This window comes from Zonotrichia albicollis, chromosome Z, assembly GCF_047830755.1.
Source record: "Zonotrichia albicollis isolate bZonAlb1 chromosome Z, bZonAlb1.hap1, whole genome shotgun sequence".
Lineage (NCBI taxonomy): Eukaryota > Metazoa > Chordata > Aves > Passeriformes > Passerellidae > Zonotrichia > Zonotrichia albicollis.
The window spans coordinates 13,669,439-13,690,452 of NC_133860.1; the positions used below are offsets into that span (position 1 = coordinate 13,669,439).

A 21,014-nucleotide genomic window follows, 5' to 3' on the forward strand; every position below is an offset into this window, starting at 1 on the left:
ACCCTAAATCTCCAGGTGAGAGCTTTCCTGTTCATATTTTGTATCAGCAGTTCCAAAACTGCAACAGTGAGCACCTGAGACATCATTATGACTAGGAAGCATTTATTTGACCCATTTGTAACAATCTGCCATGTGCCATAAACCATGCTTTACTGGTAAAATAAACAAGTGAAGGAATGCACTCATTAAAAATATAATAACAAGTTGCCATCTTCAATTGTAGTCTAAACCACTTTAATGATGCCATGTACTTCCAATGACTGTGCTGCAGCTGTAATGAATGAGGTTGTTTAAGGCAGTTGTGTGAGCCTTTCCAAAGCAAAAGGGGTTTCTCCTCTGATCTGGAAGAAGGTTCAAACACAAATCAGACTCCATGCTGATGTCTTCAGTAGCATCTATGTGAGTTAAGACCTTGAGCTTTATTTTTAAAACTGACTTAAAACTCCAAAATATGGACTTAAGAGCACCTTAAGAGCTTTTAAAACCTGACCCTGACTTATGTGATCATGGCCTTTGGCAAAGAGAGGGAAGTCTGGTCGTGGCTTTGCTGTTGAGTGTTTGTCACCTTGACTAGCCATGTCCACCTGTCTGCCTTTTTGAGTCACCTGTGTCTTTCTTGCTTTGTTATCTGGAAGCTCCTCATTGCCAGACATGTCTCCTATCATGCTTTCACTCAGCATCTGTCTCAGAGGGAATCTGATTAGGGCTGGGGCTTGGAGGTGCGACTATTAAGAAAATAACAAAGATAATCCTGGTTTCCATGACTGAACTATATGCATTTTATAGAAGGTCCATGTGTTGTCCCAAACAAGCACATATAATAGCTGCGGATGCCACCAAAAGGAATTTTTCCTATTAACAGGGTGAAGCAGAGGGTACAAAACCCCTGGATTTCTGTGCTCTTTTGATGCGTAGGGGAAGAGACAGAGGGACAGCATGTCTTTAACTGAGTGGTGTCCACCCCTAAATGGCAAAACGAGACTATAAAACACAGGATCAGCCTCTGTTTTCTGCCAGATCAGCACATTCTTTCTGTTATTGCAGTTATTGTTGTGTCTGAATACCTAATTAATTACAACAGTAAGCGCTGGCTTCTTTAATCACAGCATCAGCTGTCCTAATCAATCTTAATAATATGGAATCTGTACTATGGCACCCATGAATTTTAATCTACATAAATTTCTTAAGACCTCTCGCAAGCTTGTTGTACGAAATGATATAATTATGGATATAGATTAGGGCTGTAGAGAGTGATTTAAATTGGATTTAAGGAGAAGGTGAACAGAGCCCTCCCACTCAGTTATTTATTTATTTTAATCCTGGCCTTCACATAGATTTTTTTTTTCCCTGTCATTATGTTATTACCCCCCCAATGACTGAACAGCACTGCCTCTCTTTGATTGCCCTCCTCCCCCATCCACCTTCCCAAAGGGGGCCCTGGCCAAGCTGCAGCTCCTGAGAGAGGTGTAGAACATCCCCAGGACAGTGAAAGGAATGAATAGGTGGGGCAGAGCACAGAGCTGAGCACCCAGCTCACAACATGCTGTTCCAGGCATGTACAGGAAGCATCTGTGCAAAACAGAGTGAAGTAGATGGAACTGAACATGTCAGTCATGGAATGCACAGATAATCAGGAGAAAGGAGTGGAGAGAATATCACATAGGAGTAAGATCACTCCTTCTGCCTAAGTGAAATCACAAAGCATCATAGGAGCCAAAAGTGTGCCAGGCTCTGCTTTTGTCTTTGAGAAGCACTGGACTCCTCTGGTTTCAGAGAGCAGACTGCTTTGGCTTTCTCTTACCTGAGCTGGGACAAGGAGGCTGTCCCATAGTCCACTGAAGGCATTTTGAAGATCTCTTTGGCTGGCTCAGGATGTAACTATTATCCTTTTTCCTCATCAGCCCGCTCACTTCCATGCAGATCCTCCTGATTTACACGCCTGAATACCACAGAGGACTCCAGCCCTCTGTCCCCTACAACCAATTTCCCTTGGTGCACCCATATAGCAGCTTGTCTTGGACAGACACTGGAGTCAGGCTACTGACACCTCAGGGAGGATTCTTTATAGAATATCACTTCAGCCAATTTTATTTATTTTTAACAACCTGCTTCATTCTGCCACCTCCATCCATTCATTCTCTGACAAAAGCTAAATGTCAGGCCCAACACTAACTGAAAGCCCCTTTAAAAAGTTGGATTTCAATCTAGAGACATATCAGGAGTAAGAAAGTTTCCTGGTGTTAATTTTAAAGCACTTGTATTTCATGCTGACTTGGGAAATCATCCTCAGTTTTTGGCATCAGGCAGAGGATTTGGAAAGTGACATTAACGGATCTACTTTCTTTGAAGGACTTGGGAGTTATTTCTTGACTTCTGCCTAATGAATAAGTGCTGCCTTCGTTAAATTTATATTTATGGCCATATAGTAGGTCATTGGCTTGTTTTATGTCTCCAGGTTTATGGAAGGTTATCTGCCATGGTCACCTTGTGGCATCTTGGCCAGGACTGTCTTGCAAAGAGACAATTGTATCTGAGCAGGATTTTTCCCGTGGAGATATGGAAATGATCAAATTAATATAGAGGAGATGTCCAGGGATAAGGCTCCTGCCCTGAGCTGCCAAATGAAGTTACTATTAGCATCTGTTTTCACGGTACACCTTTACTTTGCCCTGGCAAGTCCAGATCCTCAGCTCTTGGAAAGCAGCAAGGCCACAGGGACAGCAGTGGGGCTGATGTGATTGATAGTTCTCCTCTGGCCTCTCAGGAGCCTCTCTGCTTTTTTTTTTTCCTCTACCAGCTGATCCTCAGCATTTACATTACAACACCTTTAATCTCAGAAAGGTCCGTGTGTTGGACATGACACCTCCATGGGTCTGGCCACAAGGAAATCTGTTTCACATGTTCTCCCTAGGCACATTTGCACAGAGTCAGCACATCCAAGGTCTGTGGATGATGATACAACTTAGAGACATACTGGTGCTGGTCCAGAAGCTGCTGTGAGGTGCTCTGTGATATCCATGTGTCTCATCTATATCTCTTATCACCTTTATACACCTGTGTACCTTGTGTGCCACTGAGGGCTTGCGCCCTGGCACAGACAGCACGCAGAGCAGCCGAGGTGTTCTCCCAGCCCTGTATGTTTGTGTTCAAACAATACTTTCAGTATCAAAGAAGGCTGGTAAGCTGGATGGGGAGAAAGGGTGACTGAGGCAGGTTAAGTCTCCCACTAATGATCTATGTGAAGGCCACCCCGTGAAATTGTGTGTACCTTATGGAAGAGCAGAGCAACCCCACCTGATGGTCTCCTTGTGCTGAGATACAGAAAATACTCATAACTCCCAATCACTTTGAATTTTAGCAAGTGGTAGGCTACAGCCACACCTAACCCCTGTGGTAGGTCGACTGTGAATTGTGAACTCCTCACATAACTGAGCCCCTGATGAACTCCTCATAGGTCATTAATAAGTAAGAGGGCTGTCACTTTACAGAACACAGCATGGCCAAAACTTTCCCAAATGTACAATCTGTGTCTTGAGATGCCTGGATCAATACCAGCTGTTGGCTTCATCCATGCTGGGAGCACTGGCAGTTATGCCCTTTGCTGGGTCTGACTCATGTGGCAGGGTGAGCAGCAGCATGAGGATGGGCTTGTGGCTGCCCAGGATGCCTTGGCTTCCTGCAAGGGTGTCCAGCCAGCCCTGGAGTCTGTGTCCCTGCTCTCATGGGCCAGCACAGACATGTCCACTATGCTGAAGTCACACCTTCATTTGCTGGGTAAACACAGGTTTCAAGCCAAGGAAGGCATGTCCTTCAGTGAGAGAAGTCATCACTTTAAGAGGTGCCAAGTTAAATTCCTGCTGGTTGTGACTCACCACAACTTTGGCTCTTCCCAAATGGCCAAGGCAGGGTATGAGACTACAGGAAAATAGAGCCATAAGCCAGGAGCTGCTGCCCCCCCAGAGGTGCTTCCAACTCTCCTTTCAAGAGCATCCAGGGATGGTCGGGTCAGTCAGGGCCCTGTGTGTTAGAACAGATAGTTAACATATTCTATTCCCCTGAGGAAGGGATTCCCAGGTTGGAGCAGAGCTAACTGTCACCTTCCCACTGGCTTGCCTGTGCTGTAAGCCAGGAGAAAACCCCATGCATGACCTGGGTCACAAGACAGCCTGTGAGAAACACTCAGTTGGATATTACCCTTGGTAGCAAGTCATAAATACTTGGAAAAATAATGAACTGTGAAAGCTTTAGTGCGGAAGGCAGAAAGGCTGCATTTCATGGCCTGTTATCCCAAACACTTTAAACAAATTATTTACCAGCTCTAATATTTAACCTTAAAGGTTGGGGTTTCTCATCATATATTTCCTAAGCAGTGTACCTTAGTTCTGATGGTCAGAGTGTGGTTCCAAAGGCAGGTGAGATATCCACAGGTGGGATAAGCAGAGCAGCTCTGCAGTGAGCCAGGTGGTCATGTCCTGGAGATAAGACTCAGCTATAGCTGGGAGGTCAGGAATCTCCCACACATGCCCAGATAAGGCCAGGAATAAAGGAAAGGACCACAGGACAGGTCCAGCTCAATGAGTTCTCTTGTGTCAGTGAAGTGCCAGCCATTGCTAATTACCAGCAGGTCAGGGGGCAGAACAATCGTGTCCAAATCAGCCTCACCTGGGGAGGAAGGAATTACTGTAAATGCATTTCCTGAACAGCAGAGACAATTTCCTCTTCTGTGCAATGAAAGGAGCGCAGTTGCCTTTGAGGCAGAGATGGCAGATCCTCTCCTTCACTGCAGTCTGTAAAACCATAGCTAAAAAAGATTTGCTTCTCTCAACAAAGGTTCCCTCACCTTTCTCAGGAGACATCTTCTACCTGACAGGACTTGAAGGGTCTAAGTTATTATGATACATTCTCCTAAAGGGGTGAGGGAACTGATGTATTACTCAATTTTTCATAGCTGTTCAGTTTTCTTGTGGAGCAATATGATCAATATTCTGGTTTTTGAGGAAAACAGTTTTAAGCAGAAGTTAAAAAGAATAGAATTTAGTTGGTTTCTTCTTCAAGAAGTAGTAAGTAAAAAAATAAATAAAAAATTGTATTTTCCAAACATTACCTCCATTATTTTCCTGGAACAACTGCTCTTTAAAAATGTTATGTAGAATCTCTAGTCTGCCTGCCACTGACCTCCCACAGGTTTTAATGTATTCTCCTCACACTGTTTTGCAAAAAATTAAAATCCTTACAGTAAGACAGTGCTTTCCTATTTCACACACACATATATTGAGGGACTTGCCAAAAGTCAGCTGGGAAACCATTCCAAGCAAAGACTGCAATCCCATTTTTCTTCCTATGACTACCCCAGCCTCAAAGTCCACATGATCTAGTCATATCCATAATGAACAGGAGCTTCCAAGCCTTAGCCAGCTAATTGAGTTTGCCACCTCAAATTTGGTCGTTTCACCATTCCTCCTTGTACTTTGGGAGAAAAGTGTAAGACCTTGCAAGTTTCCATCATGACCAATGGTGATCTTTAAAGTTTCAAGCTGGTATTTCTATTTGTAAGAAAACACTTTATCCGTGTTCCTTGGGTATGTAATACTCACGTATGACAACCTCCCCCACACTTTGCCATACAGTCAGTGTCTTTCCTTGGATAGGTGTATGGCACCAGATTTCCTTCCAAGAGGCCCCCACCTTTGCATCCTCCAAGCCTTGCCTCCAGCCACACCTCTGTGCGGGTAAGAAGGAAAAAAGGTGGGATGGATGTGGGAAAGTGGCAGTTCCCTAAGGGATCATCCTACGAGGAATAGGTTGGAGGGACTGCATAAATGTAGAACTGTGCAGTCCCAATAAATACAAATTAAACTCATTAGAAGAAGTGAAATATTAGGGCCAAGGTGACATTTGGACTGGAGGTTTAGCCAAGCTTTGCTTTAAATTTTTTATTGATGCAGATAAAGAAAGAGCTTATCCAACACGTTTCTCTTTTTTCTCCCTATCAACCAAAGGAGAAAAAGACAAAAAAGAATTTCTTAACTAGCTTTGGTTGTATTTGAGCAAGACTTCAAAGTTTCACAAAAATAAACAGTTTTAGTGGGGAGGAATGCACACTTGTAAAGAGAGAAAATACACTTTGAAGCCAGCAAGAGACTGCATGCCTTATGCAGAGATTCACAGCATCCTCCCTGGAGCAGACAAGTGGTGTCCCCCTCCCCTCCATGCAGCTTCTTCTCTCTCACTGGGGGCTGCCTGGCAGCAACACAGTCCTTCGAAGGGATGTGGGGATGACAGGAGCCATTGCTTTGTTCTCTTCTCCTTCCTCCTGCTATGCCCCTGTTGTTTTCTGCTCTGATTGAAAGTTTCATGTGACTGTAGCTGTCACTGAGATCTGAGTTTGCACAGCACCTAGCACAGTGTTAGTCCTGGCTTAAGATGAGGGTTCTTTGGGGTTGATTAGTGCCAAAACTCTGCATGATCAGTGCAGATCCGTAATTTAAGCTTGGGAAATGAGGAGAGAGGTTTATTTGTCCTCTGCTCCAACGTCTCAAAGGGTGATGGCTGGGGGACAGAACCCCCTTAGCCATCCTGGGGGGTTCTCTGCATTCCTGTCCATAGCACAAGTGAGCTGCTCCTCTTCAACCCTCAGCCCCTGGGTCTGTCTGTTTCATAACACATGTTGATGATAAAAGATAAGGGGAGAGTGCCTATCATGTTTTAACCCCTTAATTCCTTGTCTCTCTTGTGTCTCCACAGCACAGAGCCCCACTGCAGCAGACCCCTTGCAGCAAGCCTACGCTGGAGTGCAGCAGTACGCAGGTCGTTAGTATTAACACTTTCTCCCAATAAACCTTTCTCTTCTCTAAAGCCATTACCCTCTGAACACACCTCAGGGGGCCGAGGGAAGGGAGGTTTTTACTGATACAAGGACAAGCTGGGGGCCACAGACTCCCTGATTCAATTTGCACAAACATCAAGACATCCAGGGCGTCAAAGGAGGCAGCCTCCTACTTTTCCCATGGAAAGGTTCCCACTCACCTGCACCCCAGTGAAGCTTCATCAATAGAACTGAGTCTGGTCTGCCTTAGCACAGTGCACAAGGGCAAAATCAGGCCACTGCTTTGGAGGCCACTTTCTAAACCAGGTCTCCTGAGCGCTGCAGCAGGAAGATGGGCAGCCAGACCCTGCAGAGCTGGGCAGGGCACGGAATGCCTGCACACACCTGTTTATTTAGGGTCTGTCTACTGGCCATGCCCCACTCAGTCATTCTGAGCCTTACTTAGGAGCCACCCAGACATCCCCCTGCCTCCCAGCAGATTCCAGCACAGCTCCCCGTGGCTCAGCCTCCCCTCGAGCTGCCCTGTGTGCTGAGCAGCTCCTTTGCAGCTGATGGACTGACACCAGCCAAAGTGACCTGGTGCAGACCGCGACCCCGCCGTGTTCAGCCTCCCCTCGCGAGGTGTCCACGGCCAGCATTGTGAGGAAGCTGCCACCCCAAAGTCATTATTTCCTGTGGTAACTGGAGCAATCATGGGTTCCTGCTGAGGAATGGCTATTATCTCGTGTCAGCGCTGTATCTGGAAACTTAATTTAATTCTCCATGTAGGGCTTCATTTGCCGGTGTTTTAGTTATTGTCATTTATTGCTTGTGAGGTTTGATAGATGGGAAGCAACTCAGCCCTTTGAGCTGTTAATTAACCCCTCTGCACACACATGGCCCCTATCCTCTTCTCTCTGGTCTTGCAGGCGACCCATACTCTGTATTTTTAGCAGCACGGCACATCATCTACCATCTGTGGTAGTGAATGGCTCCCCTTGTTTGCTTGGTGGGGGAGCTGAGATGGGGAAAATTGTTTAATTGCTGCTCACTGTTTCCACTGTGTTTGTGTGAGAGAGAGGAAGTCTCTACAGGCATGAAAGAAAATGTGTATCTGAGAGTGTGTGTGCAACTGTGCCTGTACAGCCTGTGGGCACATGAAGGGGAAAACACACATGTGAGCTGGTTTTGTGAGCATGGTAGTTAATCAGGATGCCAGAGGTGAGGTGGGGAAAGGTGTCAGTGTGGGCAGCTCTGCTCTGAGCTCATCAGTGAATGTGTTCCTGTCACCACGTGGAATGGTTGGACATCTCTGTTGGAAGTGGTCTCAGCAGAGCCCCCCGTTTACACTGCATGGTGTCTCTGCTGATGGATCTGGAGGGAGGCAGGGGGGAGGGAGGGAGCTTCAGGCCCTGTGGCACCTCCTGGAGCACCACCATGGCTCTTACACCACACCTCAGGCTGCATGGATGCCCCTTCACAGAGCCAAAACACAGGGACAAAGCCCACGTCTGGCTTGGTGTGTGTGGTGGTTTGGAGTGAAAGCCCCTTGCTTCCCAACACTGAAATCTGTCCTTTCTTTTTCTTTTCCCTTTCTCTCCCCTTTAGCTGCTTATCCTGCTGCTTATGGCCAGATCAGCCAAGCGTTCCCACAGCCACCTCCTATGATCCCACAGCAGCAGAGAGAAGGTGAGTAAAAGTGATGTCCTCCTCTTCTGTGACCCCAGCAGGCCATCCCCATCTCAGTGGTTCCCCTCCTCATGCACCTAGAGGAGGGGAAACACCCAATTGCTTTGAATGCCTGGTCCACTGAGTTATTCTCCATTTCCATATGTGGCATGGTGTCACTGTCACCAGCAGTACTGTGGTGGGCTGCCCATGTGGGGAACTGCTGGTGAGATCTCTTCAGTGCCCTGGGAGGAAAAGCATGCTGGTGTGCATGGGACATGGAAAGACCAGCTAGCAACATAGCCATGAACATCCAGTGAGGGCCTCTGTTTGAGACAAGCAACAAGAATGCAGATAAAAATGCAGTTCTATTGGAATAAAGATCTTTACGGGACACAAAGCACAAGGGGCCCTTCATTAAAAGGCAGTAACATAATTTCAGACACCTGCTGTTTGGAGAACAAGGATTTGCTATTTAGAGTAGCTGATCTAGTCCTTTCAGCCTTTCAGCCTCCACTGATAATCTGAAAACATCAGTCAGACCTTGCAGTGCACAATCCCTATATCAGGATGACAAAAAGTTGTAGTTACAGTTCCCATTTCTTTTCAATGACTGTGAGAGTTGCCTGAGTAATCTGCTCCACAGGACTGGATGGATCCACGGAAGACATGAAGAGTAAGGAGAGGTGAATCTACCATTTTTGCATGTAAATGCCTTGGAAGAAAACTGTGCCATGTAACATTTCCTTTACAGTCAGTGGGGAGCTGTGGAATCCTCAGAGGCAGCCCACTTGGGTCGTTCCATTCCAGCTGTCCTCCAAGGAGAGCTGCTCCCTTTTGTCAAGAAGGAAGGGCATGCTTGCCTGAGTGAGACATTAAAGTCAGGTGCTCCAGCTTAGCAACTCTCATTTTAAATAGTTACATTTTAAATTTTATCCTCTATTAGATCACTAATTCAGACATATTCTATATTATATGTGTTATTATATGTATGTAATTACATTTAATATTTTAATACAGTGTAAGAGTCAAAATGAAATGAATCTAGATTACACCATCAGACTAAAACATTCTGATGATCTAAAACTACTTTGAGGGAGAAATCTCATTTTGTAAGAAAATTAGAAATGTCGTCATTTCCATCTAATTTGGAATTAATTTTTTTTCCTATGTCAGAATTTCCTGGGGAACACAACTTCCAGCTCCTGATTAGCTCTAGTACATGTCCCTGCTGTGAGAACAGATGCACAGACCTATCGTATCATTACAGAGATGTTTCCCCCATGCTGAAGGACTTTGCTTTTTATTACTTACTGGGGCTAGATTAAGCACAGGACAAAATGGCGAGCAGATCCTTGCTCAGCACAGCGCTGTGCCAGGAGCCACCAGAAGCAGGGGGAAGCTGTGGTGCCTGCCTTGAAGAGCCTGCAGACCCCTGTGTTCAGCAGGCATGGTGTGTCTCTGTGGGTTAGGAGTGAGTGTCACCCAGTGGACAAGCTGTCTCATAACTCTGCTCCTTCCCGTAAGCAGCTGGCATTGAGAATGGGGATGGTTGGGGCACACTGGGGTGAGCCACCAGCCCAGTGCAGGTTGCCATTCCCAGTGTTCCTCATTTTCCTGCAGTGCTGAGAGGCTGTGTCTTTCTCTGCTTCTTGCTAGAGCAATATCTGTAAAGCACAGCACTCCCCTTTAGCAGAGGATCAAAACCTTTAAGCATCTCTAACCTTTAGCAGGAAAACACAGCAAGAGGGAACTCAATAATAACAATAATGCTTAGCGCTGAGAGGAGTATTTTAGGTTTGCAAGGATGTGCACAAACATTGATTTGTTAGTGAACCAGCCCTACCACCACAATAACATCAGTGATCACATTGTTAATGACAATCTCAGCTCTCCCCTCCTGGATCCCAGTTGGATAACAAGCCTGGGGACGTTTTGCTGCTGCAAGATTCCTGTAGAGATGAGTCATTACTGCCACATGAGCACTGAGGCTGCTGGCAGCTGACAGGGTGCATAGGGTGGAACTGATCCAAAACCATCAAAGCTTAAGATAAAATCTTGATTCAGGCCATGTCAAGCACACAAAACTTGGAGGTAATTTTAAGTCTGTATTACTCATCTTGGTGTAGTTTCTGAAACTAGGATGTGCAACTCCTTGATGCAAGTTTGCGACTCTTATCTGCGCTGTGTTCAAACATTCTGGGCAAGCAGGAGAAGCAATGAATTTCCATCCTCTGGGTGTTTGCTGTAGAGGTGAGGTGTGCAGCTAATCAAAGTGCTGCAGCCTGACTTCATACAACCTCGTGGGTCAGCCCAGTTTAATTACTGTTGGAAAACAAGCCTCATCACAGCCTTTCCTCATTACACTGTGCTGGGAGGCAGTGATGGGTAACTGAGGTCAGAACAGGTATATGGACTTCACTTGTGTTGAAGGTGGGTCTGCAGCTGCCCCTGTGCTAAAAAACTGACAATGAGCTCAGGTGTGAGGAGCGTGGGCAGAGCAATGGCTCAGCTCAGGCCCAGCCAAGCTGAACCCACCATGTGGTTCTGTGCCCTAGATCACTGGTTTTGCCATTATCCAGCACAGTTTGCCTGTAATCTATAGAACATCCATAAACTGTACAGTCCTTAAAGCTTTCCTTGTTTTTTTTGTCCAAATCAAGGCTAACTGTTCTTCTTGTGTATAAATGAACAGAAATGTATATATGTCATAATATGTATACATGCCATAAAACCAAGAGCCATGGCAGACATCAGTGTTGAAATGAAACTTCATTTTTTCTGATGATGTGTCATGGGGCTTAGATTTCAAGATATATTACAGCCCTTTTGAAAACAAAAGTAAAGCCTGTCATAAATAATTTTATTATTGCATTCAGCCCTGAATTGCCAAGTACAGTGATCTCCAATAATACATCAACTCTGTCCAAAACAAGAACTTTTTCTCCAAAAAGAGAGTTGAAATCTTTATACGGATTTTTCCATACCAGCTGTGGTTTTTTTGTTGTTCCAGTATCCTGAGCAAGCCCCTCAGAACTTGTTGCAGTTGTGCACTGAGAACTGACTAAGATCTTTAGAGCATTCTGAGATGAGCAAATGGGATCATAAAATTGTTTGTGTAGGAAGGGACATTTAAGCTCCCTACCATGGGCAAGGACACCTTCCACAAGATCAGGCTGCTCAGAGCTCCATCCTCCCTGGCCTTGAACACTATCAGGAATGGGGCATCCACAACTTCTCTGGGCAACCTGTTCCAGAACCTCACCACCTTCACAGTAAAGAATTTCTTCCTTATGATCTTGTCTTTGGTTACTTAAAAATATACCTAAGTGTACAACAAGACAGCCATATACACAAACACACAGCCTTCTATGGAGTGCCCAAATTAACTGGAAACAAGCAAAAACATATCCAAAAAAAGCTAGGAGGGCTGAAGAAGACAGATCTTCTTTTTTGAGTTCTTTACCAAGGGCTCTGGCTGGGACGGTAACTTACAGGCTTAACAAAAAATTACAGACAGGTAACTTACAGGTTTAACAAAAAATCGCTTGTTAAATTCTAAAGGCAGTAATTTCATATGTGAGGGTGACAAAACAAATCAAACTACCCCATTTTGGTTTGTTTTGTTCATTTTTTCCTCAGAAACAAGTGACGTTTTCAGCATTGGAAGTTACAAAAAACCCCTCTATAGCTGTAAACAAAATGAGTTCAGTCCTGAATGTCTGTGTCGGTAGGGAAAGCCACAGTGCAGGTTCCTCAGGCACATTTTAGAGCCCAGCTGGTCTTTGAGAATGGTCCCTGCTTTTTCACACCCTCCCTGGTCTCTTCCTTTCGGTCTCTGAGTTGTGTGAGGAAAAGTTGATTTCAAGGTGAACCAAGCGTTGTTCTCCCCTTGAGCCCAGGCTAAAGGTGGTGTAGTTAAAGTTGTGTGCCTCCTGGTCTGCCTTATGCCTTGGTAGGTGTTTCTCAGCACACACAGGCAGAATCTCTACTCATGCACAGCACATCCAAGACCGCAGGAAATGCAGCTGGTATTTTTGAAAGAATTGGCCAGTTTTACAGTGAAAACTGCTGGCTCTGGTGATGTCAGTGGGAATTTTGCCACCGACTGCAGCAAAGCCAAGATTTTACCCATTTTATTATAATGTGAATCTCAAATCCCACAGCAGAAGTGCTCTGGGGCACGTTCAGATGAAGGAATGAATTTTTTCCCTGCTATTCTGGACTGTGGTCTGCTCCTGGGCAGAATTTTCTCAATTTTAACAGACACCTAAGGGGGTTAGTGTTTGTTTAACACTTTCAGACTGTTTCATATCTAACTTATTATGCCAATAACTCTGCATTGTGCAGAAATGGATGGCAGCAAGGATTGGAAAAATGATACTTGCCCAGTGAGAAGATGCAGACGGGAGGTGGGGGGAAGCTGGAAAAGCTTGGCACGAAACAGGGGAGCCTGATTATGGGCCACTGAGGTTCAAAAGTAATTTGGCTAAGCAGATGACCGGGTGCCTAATTAGTTAATTATCCCACTATACCACTATCCCCCCCATTTGGAAGAAACCCTGTTACCATCCCCATGACCTTTAGGAAATGCACAAGATGCAAAGGATCAGCTGTTCCTTCATGACAGTCCTTTTAGCAAATTAGTGGGGAAAATTGTGCTTAGCAAATATTCATTAGGGCTTCATTTTCCATTAATCCAAAAGGAAATGTGGAGAGCCTGTGACTTCAATCATGCTGAGGCCCAGGAATTTTAATGAGCTTTAAATGGGCATCTGCCAGAATCCTGACTTCGCCGTACTTCTCTTGCCAGCCGGGGGGATGAGTAATGGGTAATAAAAGGTGGGAGCATCTAGACGAACTCCTCTCCCTAACAGGAAAGGCAAAGTTGTAATTTGCTGTGTTATGACACTGTAATTATGCCCTGATGAAGAAAACGAGAGTATTAAAAAACCCTTTCCATCCCCAAACTGTGCCCCAGACGTAAAAAAGGGAAAGTTGACTGAGTCAGGTCACAGGGTTGCAGGCACATGGGCGAGAGGGAAGGGGGAAACCCTCCTTCTCTCTGACCTCCAACCCTTTTGGCGAAGGGCACACAATGTATCCCCTTCATCTCGGTCTCTCTGAGTCAAGCAGAGCTGGAGTTACCTGTCGAGGTCAGTGCAGAGCTGGGCAGCAGCTGGAAGTACCTTTAGAAATAAAATGATGAAATAAACAATCCCTGTCTCATCAAACTATACAGTTTTCTGCTATTGAACACTGCAAAGGTTTTAAATGTTTAATTTTCTTTAACAAAACCATTTGGACACACCTTTTTGACTGTTGCTCAAGGACCCCATGCATAAAAATAAAAAGTCAGGTTGAAAATTTATATTACAGGCTATTTGACAAGAGGCAGGTTTGCCCTCTTCTGCCCCAAAATACAGTTTCAACAGAATATTTTTTGAGGGTCTCTACTTTAATTTCATATTCCAGCTAAAGACGTCTCTCTGGTTGTTTTCCAGAACACCCTCTGAAATTGGTAAGAGTATATGTTACAGGATTGAGGCAAAAAAAGCCAGTCCATCTTGTCTAGTCATTTGGACTTAAATCCACCTAAAATATCTCCTGCAGAATGCTCTAGAATGGAGGAGATGGCCTAACTGTCCAGATCTGTGGGAGCCTTCAGGCTGATTTGAGCTGGGGGGATGAATGCAAAATTCTACAGAACAAGATGAGCCTGTGGGTTTGTGCATATCTTTCTGCTCATTATCATCGTTTGTGCGATGCTATTGTCATCACACAGATTCAAGAAGGATATTGAAACTTCTGCATGCATACACTGGGAAGAGGCAAGGGATAGTGTGGGTCATCCAAAACTCTGCAGATTAAATAAGATTATGAACAACAAATAAAATCTATGAACGATATTCTTTCATTTTCTGCGTTCTTACTCCTCCGTTCTGTTCTTTCCATGGCCACGTGTGCTGGTGCATTCCTCTCTCTCTAGATTTTATCCTGGTGTCCTGGGAAAGCTATTGAAGTTACCATAGTCTCTAGGTGGCTTTTTGAGTTCATGATCTTCTCCTTTGTCCATTCCTCTGAGAGTCTACAGGCTGCTTCCTAGCGTGACCACTCACCAGCCAGAGAGAGAAGATGCCAAAGTAAACCTCCACCGTGTGCTTTCTCGTGTCCTATTTCTCTTCATTCATGGGTCTTCTTTTTCTCTTGATAGGACCAGAGGGCTGTAACCTGTTTATCTACCATCTGCCCCAGGAGTTTGGGGATGCTGAGCTGATGCAGATGTTCCTGCCTTTCGGTAATGTCATCTCCTCGAAAGTGTTTGTGGATCGGGCGACAAACCAAAGTAAATGCTTTGGTGGGTAAAGATAACAAAACAATTAGATTCATCCAGGAAAGGGCTTTCTCTGAATACTTTACCTTTCAAACTGCTTTCTTTCTGCTTAAGCTTTATGATTTCTCTCAATTTACTCCTTTCAATACTTTCCCCCTTCCTTCTTCCTCTCCTGATTGTCTCATGCTCAGAGTTGTGTGTGCTGCTTAGAGGTCAAGGTTTGCATCTCACCAGCAGCAAGATGCTGCAGACCCTGGTGGGGTCAGAAAATGCCCCACTTGTAAAGGGAGGTGGGGAGGGTGCAGAAAAGACTACAGCAACTGTAGCAAAATGGAGGAGGAGCAAATGGGCATAGGTGAAATCGTGAGATTAGCAGAGGGATCATGCTGCAGAAGGGAAATTTCTGTACCTAAGGCAAAGGACAAGCAGGCCCTGGGGTGAAGGGAAGGCAGAGCTGTAGGGTCAGCTTTCCTGCAGCTGTGATACATTAGACTGCAAAGGGGTAAGGGCCAAGCATCTGCTGAGAGCCTGCTCTCCTAGGGAGTGATGGCTGCTTGGTAGATCACATTCAGACATGTTCTGACCTACTGGACCTGAGGCAGCACCCCACCAGATAAGAGATGGGCCAAGATAACCCTGTGCTTCAGCTGCCAGCCTGTGCTAAGGGGCTGGGTTTGAAAGCTGCACCTGGCTCCCACAGCTCTGGCCCCACTGCTGGCTCCACTTCACCAGCTGGAGCAGAGAAGGAGCAGAGCCTGGAACTGCCTGTGAGCCCCAGGCAGGGACACCCTGAGCTGCACCCACGGTGGGAGGGCTCAGCCAGCCAGCAGCCATGGAGTGATGCATGCATGGGCTCTCACTGGGATACCACCCTTTGCAAAGCTGGGGCTCTTAAGGGTCCCTTTTGACAGTGTGGCAGCAGGGGGACCCTGCCACATCTGATCCCATCACACCTGGTAGACAGGGGATCTCTCACAGCCGTGTGCCCACCACTGGGGTCTGTAATTTTTGATTCTCTGCCATCCTGCACCTCTTGCATACCCTCCCTGGGAAGTGCAACAGATCAAACTATTGCTTTTCTTTTCCTGTTACTTGCAGCTAATCTGGATTCTGTCTCTCAGGCAAACTTCCAGAGTTAAGACTCATTGGAGTTTTCATTTGATTTTAAACCCACTCTCAATCTCCACACTGTGCTTTCTTTCCATGCTGCATTCCCCTTTCCCCTCCTGAACAGCTCACCTCCCAGACCTCTTCCCTCATCCCTTGCTACCCACGGTGCATGTCAGAGAGTACTCCAAGAGTTTTGTGCCCTTTCTCTATGCACAGTTTCTCCTGCCCATCCACAGAGGGTCTGAACAGGCTGTTTTCCCTTTTGTTTGAGGGATCCCTGACCCCTGATGAGAGGGACACAGCCATCCCAGTCACCAGGAGTCTCTCGGCTGCTGCGCTCTCCAGCACTAGAGGAGTGAAGGACAAAGAGTCTGGCATGCAGAGGGAGTTGGCAAATTCAAATTAGAACTCAAAACTATGAATTAGCCCCAATGAATCCAGAGCCCACCTGCTTTTTATATACAAATTATACATATATATATATAAATCTCAACAAGTTGAGCAGATCAGCACAGCTCTAGCTGACACTGAAACTGGCACTCAAAGGAGATCCACAGATCAGAAATGGACCTTTGGCAGTGAAATTGTCATCTGTGTTTAGGGGAATTCTGGGCATAGTTCTCCACATACTGAGCACTAAATGGAGATGCCTTCTGGACAGCTGTGAGCCTTATCCCACTCAGTTCAAAGGCTGATGGCTACAAGGCCCCACAAGGACACGACACGCATCCCATTTGTGGGCAGGGATTTGGGGCTGCTTCAGAGGTCAAGGCTGAGATTTTAGCAGGAGCTGAGGGGCCTTAGCAGAAATTTTCTTGAGTTTTATTTGGAGAAACTAACATCAGCTTGTTGGGTGAAGTGAACTCCAAAATTAACTGTGGGATATTGAAGGCTGGAATAGGAAGGTGTTCCTTTGGAAGTGTTGATTCAAGCACACAGACAAACAAAAGAAGGAATTAAAGATTGCTGGTCTTAGTCACCTTAATCACCTTTCATCTGCTTCTGAGACACAAATGCCAGGTCCAGTCAGTTTGGGATCCCAGGTGTCAAATCTCTGGATTTCTCCTGGTTTTCCATAGAGCTGAGTGCCTGCTGTGACTGTTGGTCTCAGACAGACATGCTGACTAATCTTCCACATCCACTACCTCCAGAAGGATAGAAATAACAGAGGCACAGGTAGCTAACTATCACAGGTAGGTTACGTTGCTTTTCAAAATTTCCCACCCTCCTGACCTTCAGGTTTAAAGCAATGTAAAAATGTAAAAGTTATAAGAGGAAATCAGGCTTTTCAATTGTTTTGCTAAGTCTACTGAAGCTGGCATTTTTGTTGAGGAAATAAATTTAAATAAAAAAATAAAATACTTTTTTCCTAAAGGAAAATAAGATATTTTATTAACTTTGAAAGTAAGAAAATTCCTTCTTTGCTGCTAAAACATTTCCCAAAACTCAACATGTAAGAACACAGCATTTGCATTCTATTTCACTTTTTTTAGTGCGGCTAGAGCTCTCCAACTGCTTGCCTGGGGGGACAATTCTGTCTGGCCCCAGAAAGATATTCCGCTATTATATGACCTTTTAAAATATATCTGCTAAGCAGATCCCAAATAAATTGCTGTAACAGAGTTTAGCCCCAGGTTGTCGAGAAATTGTCAAGAAGTCCTGCTTTAGACAAACTTTAAAAATTCTATGGAGAAAAATGTCACCATGTTTTTTTCCACAGGAACAGAACAATCTTTATTTGATGCCTTTGTCTCGCTGTTGAACAACCTGTAAACAGCTGGCACAAACTGAACAAGTCAGTAGAGCAGCATGTCAAAATGGAATTGTGGAGGTCCACAAGGATGATCAGGGGGTTGGGTCACCATTCCTACAAAATGGGCTGAGAGAATTGGGATTGTTCAAATTGTAGAAGGCCCAAGGGAAACCTGACAGCACCTTCCAGTATTTAAAGTGGCAGCAAGAGAGCTGAGATGGACTTATTACAAAACTGTGTACATATAGGACAAGGAGGAATGGCTTTAAAATGAAAGAGGGGCGATGCAGCTTAGCTATTAAGAGCAAATTCTTGGCTGTGAGCATGGTAAGCCTGAGACAGGCTGGCCAGAGAAGCTGTGGATGTGGATGTGGAAGTGGCCAAGCTGGATGGATGAATCTGGGACCAAGCTGGCCTGGTGGAAGGTGTTCCTGAACACGGCAAGGGTAGCTGGAACTTGATGAACTCAAAGGTGCCTTCCAACCAAAACCATTCTATATTTTTTCCCTTATTATTTGCATCTGAATTCTTGCCTGCATTTTGAACACAAATTTATCTCTTTTTGCCACTACTGGCAGGATAGTGTTGGGGCAGCTACAGGAGTGTTAGGAAGAAAATGAGATCAAAAACAAAACTTTCTCCTAGTTTCTGGCATCCATGAGCCTGCAGAGAGCCACTAGCACCTGCTCATGCTAAAGAAACCATAGTGTGGTCAGCAACGTTTGACATTCCCAATTTAGAGGCCACTGCCTCCTGGCTGACAAGAAGTAGTGAGGAATGGCACTAAAGTAAACACCAACACCAGATATAAAATGTGAGAGTGCTCAGAGTATGTCTGTTGTTTTCCCTAGTGGAAAGGGAAAGCTGCCTAAGATACAGCCCTGACTTCCCACTGAAAAAAGTAGTTTAGTCTGGGAGGATTCTTTGCCTGTGGCTTTTCTTCTGCTGCACACATCCAGGCTAGACCCAAATCCTTCATTTTCTCTTACAATTTTTCAAACCTCTGGCTTTTTTTTTCTCCTGTCCCTGTCCTGATGCAGCTGTAAGATGGCCAAATGCAGAACCATCCTCATCCTTCCATGCACCAACACCCTGTGTATCCCCATCACCTATGCCTCCATCACTGACCATATCTGCCTCCCTTTGGGTTTCTCCTCAGGCACTGTCCTCTCCCCATTCTTGCATTCAGACTTAGTGATTTCACCTTCACAGCTCTTCACCATTCTGCCCTTCTCTCTCGTCTCTCACTGGTTCTTCACTCAATGCCCAGCTGACCCTGTAGCCTCTGCCCACACACTCCTTTTGCAGCCAGCTGGGCTGTGCTGTCAATTCCCAGTGAAATGGCAGGGCCACAGCAGGACTCCTCTAACTCAGAGCAAAATTACACTTAGTTGGACACTCCTTGAAGACTCCCATTCTCAGAGTGGGCTGGCCTGGGAAGACTTGCACAGAGGTAAAGTGTGCTGCAGCCTGAATGTCAACATCTGCAGGAGCCCAGAGTCTGTGTCTGCACAAGGCAGCATTCACACTGGGTCTCTCACATTCCCACTACCCGTGTGCCAGTGATTCTGTGTGTAGGTGTGCTGAATGTCAGAGGACGTGGATTACATCTTTGTGCTGGTCTCAGTGGTTCTGGTGATAATTCCCCTCTCAGTTATGTAGATAGTTTAAATGTGAACAGTTTGTGTACAAAGCTAAAAGTGAACTCTTGGTAAAACAATGCTGCTGAGGCTGCTAAGGCAAGTAGACAATGTGAGAAGGGCAACTTTTCACCCTGCCCACACATGGCTAGCTCTGCCTCTGTCATAGGGTGACGCTGCAACACAGCCCAGCAACACTCGCTGCTGTCTCATAAAACACATCCAAAGAAAGCACTTGAAGGCATTAATTTAGTGAAATACAGAGACAGACATATTCTAGAAAAATGTCTTAACAGAGAAGAGAGCGAGCAAGACAGGTTTGGGCAGGAATAATTAGGAAGACATGTCAGAAATTAGAAAAAAGAGAATAGGGATGGAGAAGCAGAGGTCAAATGGTTATCCCAAAGTGTCAAATAAGACATAGATAAATTAAAGCTGGAGGAATTGCTTCACTGGAACACTTGGTGTGCCCCAGTCACCTCTTTCTGAGAGCAATAAGCACCTGGATCTGCCAACTTTTTGCACACCATTGAGCAGCAGGCACTGTCAAGCCAGTTCTGCTCCATGTCCCTGCTTTGTCCCCTACATGTCTCCTTGGCATGTGCCTGTTCTTCATGCCCATTGCTGCAGCAGTTTCAGTTTCTCCCCATGGGACAGTGACTCCAGAAGGCTGTGAACAACCTGTCTTATTCCCAGAGAGATGCTGTGGTTTCCCTCCACTCAGCTTGACATACCACAGGTGTAAGCAAACACAAGTGGAATGCATTTTTCTCCTTTTCTGCACATTCCAGAGGCACATTCACATCAGCAAAATGTCCCAACCTTTTTTGAAATGTCCCACAATTAAACAAAGCAAGGATCATTCCAGCTTACAAACTGCAAAGGCTTCTTAGGACCATAGGTTTATATATCCTAAAGGAAATATCTTGTTTGACTCCTAGTACAACATGAACATTGATTGTTTCATTCCAGATTCCTGCAGGGAGTGCATTTGAAAGTTGCTAATAGGCCACCTCATTTGGATAAACATCCAGCCTTATATGAAGATGCCAAAATAGAGAAAATAACATCACTTGATGAGGGTCATAATAGTTAATTAAGTTTGCTGTTAAATAATTCTATTCCCTACTAAACTCCTCCTAGCTTATGAAAAGAAACTCGGGAGACAAAGGAGAGAGATTTAAAGTGAGAAAAGCAGTGAGGAATGAGAACTGAGCACAGGAGGGGGTGAAGCTGGGGAGAAGGGCTGAGGGATGGGCAGAGCTTGTATCCTGTTATTAAAAACATGCTGTGGCAGTTAAATGCTGCAGTGGGGTGGCAAAAAAGGTGGAGTGGGAGATGCAAGGCAGCAGGCAGGTCGTGATGATGTACAGAGTTTCAATCTGGAAGCTGATATAGAAAGAAGGAAGATGTGTCAAGAGAATAGGACACTCGCAGAGCTGTACAGGGCCCTGGGACAAGGGGCATTGCACATTAGGTATAAAGTGCATTGGCAGCACTCCACAAGACATAGGAGTGGAACAAGGGACCCTGAGGTACATTAGGAAAATATTGTTCAGCACCTGCTGACAATGTGCCTCCAATATGCACTGCCAAATATGGCTGTTTCTCATTTAATAATAAAAAAAAATTTAAAAAAAAAGGTAACAACTCTCCTTGGGTTCATCCAGGAAATGAGCAGGTGCAGAAGTAAGGTGTTGTAAA

General features: G+C 45.3%; 1 protein-coding gene across 17 annotated transcripts in view; it reads left to right on the top strand.

The window, feature by feature from the left end:
* CELF4 (CUGBP Elav-like family member 4) overlaps positions 1–21,014 on the top strand; it is a 713,618-nt gene that overhangs the window by 638,299 nt on the left and 54,305 nt on the right. For 7 of the 17 annotated variants that reach the window (XR_012578161.1, XR_012578162.1, XM_074532916.1 and 4 more), the window contains exons 9-12: positions 5,649–5,729; positions 6,745–6,810; positions 8,414–8,494; positions 14,688–14,831. Coding sequence is in view for 15 of the 17 variants with exons in the window: in XM_074532916.1 (XP_074389017.1) it covers positions 5,649–5,729; positions 6,745–6,810; positions 8,414–8,494; positions 14,688–14,831 (372 nt within the window). In the remaining 2 variants the exon portion in view is untranslated. The remainder of the gene's footprint in view (positions 1–5,648; positions 5,730–6,744; positions 6,811–8,413; positions 8,495–14,687; positions 14,832–21,014) is intronic. The other 10 variants (XM_074532926.1, XM_074532927.1, XM_074532924.1 and 7 more) reach the window with 6 other exon arrangements.